This window comes from Ictalurus furcatus, chromosome 25 (assembly GCF_023375685.1).
Source record: "Ictalurus furcatus strain D&B chromosome 25, Billie_1.0, whole genome shotgun sequence".
Lineage (NCBI taxonomy): Eukaryota > Metazoa > Chordata > Actinopteri > Siluriformes > Ictaluridae > Ictalurus > Ictalurus furcatus.
This window is the reverse complement of record NC_071279.1, coordinates 17434416-17444604: the sequence shown is the minus strand read 5'-3', so window position 1 is coordinate 17444604 and position 10189 is coordinate 17434416. Positions and strand designations below refer to the sequence as shown.

At 43.7% G+C, this 10189-nt stretch overlaps 1 protein-coding gene across 1 annotated transcript; it reads right to left on the bottom strand.

Moving 5' to 3' along the window:
• Window positions 1-776: 776 nt before the first annotated feature.
• znf106b (zinc finger protein 106b) lies at window positions 777-10084 on the bottom strand. Its single transcript, XM_053614916.1, has 9 exons — window positions 8217-10084; window positions 6594-6655; window positions 6258-6458; window positions 3893-5023; window positions 2769-3291; window positions 2631-2673; window positions 1810-1958; window positions 1418-1478; window positions 777-1264 (listed from the first exon to the last, which is right to left on the bottom strand). Exons 1-9 carry the CDS (start codon window positions 8295-8297, stop codon window positions 1020-1022), a joined length of 2496 nt encoding a protein of 831 aa, XP_053470891.1. The 5' UTR covers window positions 8298-10084; the 3' UTR covers window positions 777-1019.
• Between the last annotated feature and the right edge of the window lie 105 nt (window positions 10085-10189).

Sequence of the window (10189 nt, the reverse complement as noted above, 5' to 3'; positions counted from 1 at the left end):
GCGTTTTAAAGACATCTTGCAAAAGGGGGGCCTCAGTCAAATGTTAATGCCATTAGGGGGGCCTTACCCTGGAAAAGTTTGGGAACCCCTGGTCTAGATTGTTGTAAACAAAAGACGGACATGTAGGCGTCACGGCATAGAACAAACGGAATGAGACGAGAGAGAGAGAGAGGGACAGAGAAAAAAAGAGACTCAGTTACCACTTACTTCCTGCAAACTGCTTCATTTGAACACGATAAAAACAAAATATTCAAACGAGAGAGAGAGAAAGAGAGAGAGAGAGAAAACAACCAGGAAATTAAACTGTTCATTGAAAAGTTAACAATTCCGAAAACTTATAAAGTAAATCAATTCTTTCATTTTAGATAACTATTAAAATGAACATTTAGCTAAATTCTCACAGAAACAGTTCAGGCCTAATCCTGAGGGAAAATAAATACAGTGTTCTTCTGTAATGTTTCAAACAACAAATCTATGCAACAGTCATCTAAATGATGAGTGCAACTTGAAAAAAATGAAATACCACTGCGTCATATAAAGAGAGAAGGCACAAAAACACAGTGATGTAAACAGAAGTGCAAAATAAACACTACTATTTTCATGTAGCTAAAGTGCATGTTGATGATGGACTTTAATATGAATAGCCTGTTAACAGTACAGTATTTTTAAAAAAATTTTGGCGCCAAGTGACGGCGAGCGAGAAAAACAAAAATGGAGGTTAAAGATGAGGATTGTTAAGGAGGTTAACGGGGGGGGGGGGGGGGGGGGGGGGGGAACCCCACATAACATTGGCGCAAAAAGAACACTTCAGTGCGCTGTTTAGAAAAATATGATCGGAAAAAAAAATAAGCCCTTTTAAAGCACACAGCCAATAATGCTCTTCAGAAACGTCCCCCATACGCACGGAGGACTTCTAACAGGATCGAGCTCATCCTTCCAGTCACTCTGACGTTTATTTATTTTTTACAATACAGCAGCGGAGATTTGCAGTCGCGTCGACACGCGCAACCGAGCGACGATCACAGGCTGGTATTCGGCCGCGCCTGAGCGCCGAGCTGACGAGTGTGTGTGACGGTGCTTTCGGGGGGCTCGCTGTGTGTCTTTCTTGACTCGGAGACTGGAGCTAAATCAGTGCGTCTCTGATCGTCTCCGTCGGTATGACACGAGCGATCCGGCGCCGCGTCCTGGTGCTGCCTCGACGGACCTGCAGCTCTCCGAGAGAAACCGAGAGAACCCGCAGCGGATGTTCGGTCAAGTCCGGAATCTGGACAAAGTGTGAGGAGTACGGACTTTGTTTGAGAAGAGCTTTAGAAATTTCATAGAAGAAGGAAAAAACGTTTGGATCACGTTTGAAAGTCAGATCATGATTGCGGTACATATTCCTTTCGCCCTAACTTAACTAATGAACAGCCCTTACTTTTTATTCTCTGCAGGATGCCTATACGTTTACTTCTGAGGGAGGACATCTCTGCAGTTACCTATAAAAAACAACAATATTTGGACATTTAAAAAAAAAAGACATGTAAAAGCAAATAAACACATTTCCGAAACACATTTTCCTGCATTTACACCAGCAAACAAAAACGGACAGATTCACGAAATGTACAAATTCGTTAGGAGTCTGTAAATCTGAAGGATTAGCTCCAGAAAATTCCTTTTGGTTTCCAGTTTTATCTCTTCCAAGAGTCGGAGCCATTGTAAACAAGATGTAACACTGAGATGTAGAAAAGCAGAGAGCAGCTTGTGGATACTTTGGATCAAAATGTTGGTTTAAAAGTTATTGCACACAAACATTTGACTGCATCAGACCTGCTGTTTGATCATCTGAAGGTGCTGAACTTCCAGGAAGGCAGACTGTAGGGCAGCTTGAGCCCGGAGCAGTCGACCGTCCACGTCCTCCAGAGAGCTGCACAACTCGTCCTCTCTCAGAGACATGACTAACAGTTCGCTCACCTGACCTACACACACACACACACACACACACAATATAACCTGTAACTATGTATAACTTGTTTATACAGCCAGTCAAATGTCGCACCAGTGCAAAAGTATTCCCCCCCCCATGAACATTTCCACATTTTGTAGAGTTACAACCTGGAATTAAAATGGCCTTCATTAAGACTATATGTCAGGAATCAAAGCCAAACAGCCCATAATACTGAAGAATTTGTTTGTGTACGTTACATTTCCCCGTTGCTGTGAAACCCGTAAATTAATTCCGGTGCAATCGGTTACAATCACGTAATTAGTTCAACGGAGTCGACCTATGTGCAATTTCAATGTCACGTGACCTCGATATACAGTCGGTCACCTGTTCCTGAAGAACCCTGAGTTCATTAGAGAGCACACCTAAACAAAACAAAAAAAATCAGTGACTAGAAACGATAAAGAGAGGATTAGTCTGAGAGGCAGCCAAGTTGCCAAGGGTACCGCGCAACACAATGCTACCTCCACCATGCTTCACTGTGAACATATATGAAATCCGGATAAAAGTCTTTCGCCGGCTTTGTGGACCGCTCATCCTTAGCCCCTTGTTTTATAGGTCCCTCTTTACCCTGGGCGAACGCTTACACAAGGCACTGTACATGCTCCTATTTATACCCATGTTTTCCTGATGAGCCTTCACTTACTTTTCGGAGGATTTCTGATGTGTGTTGCTGCGTTAGGAAAATCCTGTGGGAGAAACAGAACAACTGGGATCATATTTGAACTCGTTACCATTTCCTTGTTTATTCCATAATTTATACCATGCAGTGGTCTGGTCATACCTGCTTTTCCTGTTTTATTTGCGTATCAGGGATGGACTGGATTCTGTCGTGGTCAGGTTTGCCCTGCTCTGTGCAATAATTATCCCATTTCTCCGTCTTTACACAAGCCAGACTGCCTAGTGGTGTTAAGTTTTGTCGTCTTCCTAAAGCTCGGTTGTCTGATGTATTATCGTCATTAAGATCACGGATTTCCAGCCGATCTGTAACAAACGCTGCTGATCTGCTGATCCCCGAGGTGCTGCGATTCTCTCCGACATCTCTTCTTTCCTGTTCCACTGGCCATGAAGTGTGATTTGTGGTTTCCGTGGTCTTTCCGTGGTCGTGTCTCTCGGCGGGATAGGCCTCGGCCGGAGGGAAACTACAGGCGTCTTTGCTCGACGGGCCGACCGAGCGAGGTAGAGTTCCAGCATCGCACTCGACGGACGCCCACTGGAAGCCTTCGTCTAACTCCAAGTGCGCAAGATCTTCAGCCACGAGTCCTTGTGGGTCAGGAGGTAACGGAGACACGAGCTCAATCCCAAACCTTCAAAAGGATGCCAAGGTTACGGCTCAAGAAACTAGAGCTGAGAATCACTATTATTTTTACTACGGTTGATTTATATAATTTTTTTTAAATTACGATTAGTCATAATTTAGGTACAAAACTCTTCTTTTAAATGTTTCTCGTAGGGCTTTAAACGTATAGATCTCTGAGTCAAAGTAAGGCTGTATTTCTGTATTATAAATTCTTTATTAGAATATTTTGAGATACTGGATTTTTGATTTCCGTGATCCGTAATCATCAAGATTAAAACAAACCAAAAAACGGCTTGAGATATTTCACTTTATGCGAAACGAATCCAGAATATATGAAAGTTTTTGAGTTAAATCACAGAAGAAAAAAGAACTTTTCCACAATATTCTCATTTTCCGAGAGGCACCTGTAGAGGCCTGGCATGACGAGATTGTGGTTTACTGCATTTTAGATAATTATATAATTCGATCTTTTTAAAGAGCTAACTAATACCGCAGTCCATTAGGATTCATTAACTAAAAACAAAAACATAAAGACAACACAAACGGAAAAATCGTGATGAAATGACGTGAAAGAGTTTGTGAATGAATGTTACCTGTCCTCCACTCACCTGGGCATGCCCTTCTCTCTCTGCAGTTTCCTGTGTGTCGCTTCCTGATAAATCTCCTCCCAGTTGATACGCCACTGCGAGCTCTTCGAGCTGATGAGCTTCTGCAGCGCCGGCTTCAGCACCCGTGACTCGGCGGCCTGGCTCGGCTTCTGGGACGTGCGGATTCCCCGGGCCACTTTCAGGTTGGGTTTGTTGGCTTCCGTTTTGCTGACCGATCGACTCAACAACGTCGGGAGGACGTTCCTGGTCTGGGTAGCTTCTGGTTTCTCCTGCGGGTCAGCACCGGATGCTGGAAGGCTGTTCACCTGTTTGCGTGGAGATGACTCCGTCTTGGTCTCGCCCGCGTCAACGAACTGCGGACCGTCTGGAAGTGGCGTTTCTCTTCCGTGCTCGGTTCGCTTTAATCCGTCGCCGGTCGCAGGTCTGAGCTCGGGATCGGGGTGCTGTGAAGAACCGACAGGCAGATGCTCCTCGTCCAGAGACTTCCGGATGTTCTTCAGCATTACGCACAAGTGCTCCATTCGACTCTGGACCAGCTCTGGAGCACAGAGCGGTGCAGGAGCGGATGCGGACTGACTCGTACGCACGCTCTCCACTTTTTCACCACAAACAGACGGAGTTAATCTAGGCTTCATGGATGGAACATCTCTTAAACGTTGCTTCTTCACGGGTGGAGAATCAGAGGTGTGTGCATCACGTGATCTCTTCTGACCCAGCACGTCTTTACCCTGCTCTCTGGATGTGCACTGGTTCTGCCGTGATTCACCTTCCTCCTTCCTGGACTGAGCTAACGGATCACCTGTGAAGTCCACATCTTTCTTCAGGGGCCATGTGATGGGCTTTGATGTCTGAAAACAAAAATCGTTCCAACCTATAGTCTGGGCTCTTTCGTTGCTTATAGACCCGAGACCAGGTTCTGCGTTTATCCTTCCCTGTTTATTTTCATTATTAACTGGATACGCGACACTTTTATCGTCACTCCACCTGGATCGTGATCCCGGTGGGCCGAAACCTTTACCCAGTGTCCTCCAGTCCTGATCTTTCATCCGTGACTTCCAATTAGACGCTTCTTGGAAATTCGCCGCCATTCTTTCTTTCAGCTTTTTCAGCTTCTCTTTATTCTTCTGCTGTCTAATAGTAAAGATTGACAGAACAGATAACTCAAAGTTAAACTCAATTAAGAGCTTTCGGATCGTACATCTAATTTTCATTTCATCCATTCCTACTCTTTCGTCTAGTCTTCGGAAAAGATGTGCGGTTGGTTAATACGGTGATGTTTTTTTAGACTAACATGCCAATCGGTTATCTCAGGCTCTACCGAAGTCCTGTATACACCAGGGGTGTCCAAACTTTTTTTTTTTTTTTTTTCCCCAAAGGGGGTCAGAGTAGAGATTAGACCACAACGAAATACTTAAGGGGCTTTCAGCAAAATTTTATTTTAAAGCGTCAGTATAGCGAATTTCATTTTAGTGGAATAACTAGAGCAGGGTATGAGCTGACGGCTGTAGAGGATATTAATAAATTCGGGTTAATGACATCGACCGCTTTAGTTCAAGACTCACGAAAGGTTTTTCATTTCGAGCATCGCCAATTATTAGCGCTAGTAATGTTCTGTGGCCTGTTCGCTCTGATTAATATTGGGCAGCTGTGGCTCAGGTGGTAGAGTGGGTTGGCGGTTTGATTCATGACTCCACATGACTCCACGTGCCGAAGTGTCCTTGGGTAAGACACTGAACTCCAAGTTGCTCCCGATGGCAAGTTAGCACCTTCCCCGGCAGCTCTGCTACCACTGGTGTGTGAGTGTGTGTGTGTGTGTGTGTGAATGAGACACCGTGTAAAGCGCTTTGGAACCGCTATATAAGTGCGGACCATTTACATAAAAAGTGACCTCTTTCCCGATAGCTTCCAGCTGCTTCAGGTTCATCTTTCAGCTCTCATTATTTATTAATTTTTTTCCTTTTTATGGCATGCCCACGATTTGTTTCATAATGTCTCATGATACAAACCCTTTACTGCACGGTGTTGCCGTTTGGCAACAATTCATTCATCTACAATTTTTTGATAGGGAATAATACAAAACCACTATTTTCCTATGTAACTAGAAAAAGGGGGCTTTAATGTTAAAAAGCCATGTCACATGACCAGAAAGCGCTGTTTGCACGTCCTTTTCTGCAATCACATGGCACGGTGAAGGTCACCATCGGAGGGCTCTCAAAATGTTTCAATATTTAGGCACAACATGTTGGCCACCTATCCCATATTCTAAGAAAGAAGTCCTGGGTCGATTAACACCGGTTCACAGGCTGCATTCGGACCTGGGGCCGGACTTTGGACACCCCCTGGTGCACGCTGTATTGAGGCTTACTTTAACATGGAGCGGTTCCGATCTCTCTGAGCACAGAGCGCATGCAGCTCGTCGTTACTGTAATCCACGGTAAAGCCGCTCTGTCTGCGCTTCTTCAGGGAAAGCAGCTTGTGCTTGTGCGCTACGGTTTCAATGTGTTTCCTGAACCGCTCCAAGCCCGGCACGGACACATCACACGCCCAACACTTGTGCATCTGCTCCCTGAGAGGACGAGAACAATCAGACGCGTTTGATCAAAAGTCTACCCCACTTCGCCATACGAAGACATCATGTCACGTTTTATACTAATCAAAACGATAGAAAGATAAGCGTCTTGAGCAGCCATGGCAAACCTACCCGCCTTTAAGCCTCTCGATCGCCTCGTGGTGTGAGCGGCCGTGCATGTGTTTATCCAGGTTCTGGTTAGAGAAGAGGGGAAATAATAATGTTTAAAGTTCACACATCTGTACGAGTATCGAATATGGTGATGCTCACATGGATACGCCTTTCTGAAACTAGAAACAGAGTGGAAGTGAGAGACTGCAGGTTAAACCCGACACAATACTCCGCACTAGCCGGCACAGAAGATCCGTAAATTGCTACCAATCCGATTTTATCCGGTTCGATTCAGTTTTTTTTCCTCCATGCATCATCGATATCAGAGTGATCCGATCCGAAACTGGTGTCCTCGCTGCGACAGGAGGAGATTTGTTAAACAGATGCGAGACGGCGCTACAGGTTCATGCGAATCGCGTCTTGTGTTCTCGTACGAGATCAAACCCCACTTTATACCACCATTCCCTTCAGGACTTCCTTCAAGCGAGCTGTAAATCCAAAGACAAGAAATAATGTTAGAAAATCCATGGATTTCTTTAAATGTCCAAATCATGCAGATCTGGAGGATGAGAGGAGCCAGAGGAGTAGACGTGTGTCGGGACCAGGGACCACCATGACATCAGACCGATAGAGAGAGAGAGAGAGAGAACAAATTCTTAGTTATGCTTTTATCCTATACAGCTTGTATACATTGAAGCGAAATGCCGTTTCTCCAGGACCATGGTGCAACACGTAACAATACACAAGACTACCTAAAGCGCAAATACACAACAGTGTGAGACGAGTGCAGGACAATAAATACACAAAACAATATACGCTAATCAGCCGTAACATTAAAGCCACTGACAGGTGAAGTGAATAACACTGATTATCTCGTTACAGTGGCACCTGTCGAGAGGCGGGGTATATTTATTAGGCAGGAAGTGATCAGTCAGTTCTCGAGGTTGACGTGTTGGAAGCAGGAAAAATGGGCAAGTGTAAGGATCTGAGCGACTCTGACAAGGGCCAAACTGTGAGGGTTAGACGACTGGGTCAGAGCGTCTCTAAAACAGCAGGTCTTGTGTGGTGCAATGATTAGTACCTACCAAAAGTGGTCCAAGGAAGGACAACCAGTGAACCGGCGACAGTGTGACCTTGCGTCCTGGCATTCATCTGGATGTTACTTTGATACGTACAACCTACCTAAACAGCGTTGCAGACCAAATACACCCCTTCATGGCAACAGTATTCCCTAATGGCAGAGTAAAGACTCTGAAATAAAGTTTATTCCACCAACCGGAAAGTCTCGCGTCTTCAGGACGGTGGGTCCAATCGAGTCGGTCCATTCCTGGCTTTGTAGGCAAGCACCAGTGTTTTCATTCTGACGTAGGCAGCTATAAGAACGCCGCAAGCATTCGCGGGATTTCGGGGAACCTTGCCCGTGCACAGGAGAAGACGAGCAAGGAGCACGTCTAACCCACCGTCCAATTCGATAAACACATCATCAGGAAAACATCCCAACTCTGATCCGAGTCAGAACTTCAGATATGAATCTCGATGCCAATACTCATAAGCATAGAATTTGTGCACGTCTGTAGGAATAATAACCTTCTGAGCTCCATGTCTGTGATCATAACCTGTATTCGGTCATGTGGTGTAACCCACCTGGGATGTGTACTGGTGCAAACAGATGTTGCATTTTATCAGTCTTCCTTGTTTGTTCTTCTTCTTCTTCTTCTTCTTCATCACTGCTGCTGCTGAGGAGGATGATGATGGAGTATTTTTCTCACCTCCTCCTGCCACAGCAGTGGACGTTGACTTTTTCTTAGCCACTTTACAAACTGGTCTCAGTTCCCACACTGCAGCAAATGGGATGGGGGGGGGAACCTCTTTATGATGTCTACACTTGTTTTTAAAACATGCTTATTTTGTGTTTCATAATAAACGAGCCAGCCAAACTTTCCACGTGCGCGTGAATCTCACTCCCTCTTGTAAACCATAACGGTCTTGTTTAAACTGATCTGGGGTCAGAGAGTGCTCACTAATCCCTGTTTATAAACACTGCAGGCGAGCTTCGTCGCTGATCCCAAATCAACTCTAAGGGCTCTTCTTCGCCTATCCGCGACTCCTGTTTCTTCTTCGTTGTTATAGAGTTAGTAACGGTTTGCGGTTGTTATGCTAATATCTCCACCTAGCGTCCGAGTGGCCACATTACATCAGAACCCTCTCAAAACGATAGGTAAACATTTACATTTACGTTTATTCAATTAGCAGACGTTTTTATTCAAAGCGACTTACAAATGAGAAAATATAAGCAAAGAGTAAACAGGAAGAGTAAAGATACCTGCTGGTGTTGTTGATTTATGGTTTGAAAAAGAATATGTCCATGGACGAATCAGAGATCGTGGTCACATCCGGGAATCTAGCTTGAGTCGAAGCTGTTCTGTTCTCGATTCTGATTGGTCACAAGGGGAGGATTGATTGATTTTCTGCTGACAATCTTATGACAGCTCATTCACAAGGACGTGTGTAATCGTTGTTATGGTGAAGTTTTCTCTAAGGAGATGTTTATGAGGAAATTATTGATGGAAGGAGTCTCCAGTGTCAGTGGAACTTTAAGGGTGCGTCTCAATCAGCTCCCTAGGTGTTGAATCAGTATATAGTGTACACGAGTTGGGACACCCCAACTCCCTTGTTTTTGCTGTGCATTCTGGGATTTTTCCAGCGCACTGGAAGGATTTCGTGAACAAGGCAGTGGTTAAAATGTCCGACCCCCTGATTGGCGCCCTGACTACTGAATTCGGGAACTGATTGAGACACACCCTAAAAATCTTTGGGAGTGATGAGACTAGTGTTGTGGTTTCTCCATGACATGACAAGCTGCAATTTTTTCTTCAAGAAAGAGAGAGGATAAGATGATATAACAAGTGATAACAGGAACGAACTTTTTGGACGTTCCATAACATTAAATGTAACCATAAAGAGATAAAAAAAAAAAAGTATGGCAATTTTTTAAAATAAATAAAAGCATAGTTAGCATTCACAAATTTCTGTAGTATAACGGGAACAACAACAAAAAAAAACCCCACTTACATCCTGTTAATAGAAAATAATCAGCTTTGCTGTGGTTACAGTAATTCCACTTCATCACACCACTTCATCATTGATTATTTTTTCCTATAACAGCATGTTTTATTCCTCTTATACTACAGCAATTTCCCAACACTAGCAATTTCTTAATGGTTATAGAACAAGTCGTACTTTTTTTATCCATTTATACTTACATTTTAATATTGTGAAACGTCCACGAAACAAGTTCTTGCTAGAACAGCCGTTCTCTCATCAGCCTCTCCTCTGTCCTGGAGACCTTTACAAAGTGCTGACACTGGAGAGTCCTTCCAAAAAAATATATTTTTAAATAAACAATAAATAAATACATTTTTTAAATAATCTCCTTATAGAAATCTTCACCATATCATCATGAGAGCTGTCGTTATGGAAAAGTAATCTCCTGACCAGTCAGCACTGTGGTGTAAAAATCCGCCAAATATTGTGTGATCTTATGTCTTATTTATGAAATTATTATATATATATATATATATATATATATATATATATATATATATATATATATATAT

Bases quoted from the DNA above. Each gene is read 5' to 3' on its own strand.
- znf106b (XM_053614916.1), bottom strand. From the start codon at position 8,297: ATGAAGAAGAAGAAGAAGAAGAAGAACAAACAAGGAAGACTGATAAAA. The intron at 3,292-3,892 runs GTGAGTGGAGGA...ATCCTTTTGAAG, and splicing joins AGAGAGAAGGGCATGCCCAG to GTTTGGGATTGAGCTCGTGT. The intron at 2,674-2,768 runs GTATGACCAGAC...TTTCTCCCACAG, and splicing joins AAATAAAACAGGAAAAGCAG to GATTTTCCTAACGCAGCAAC.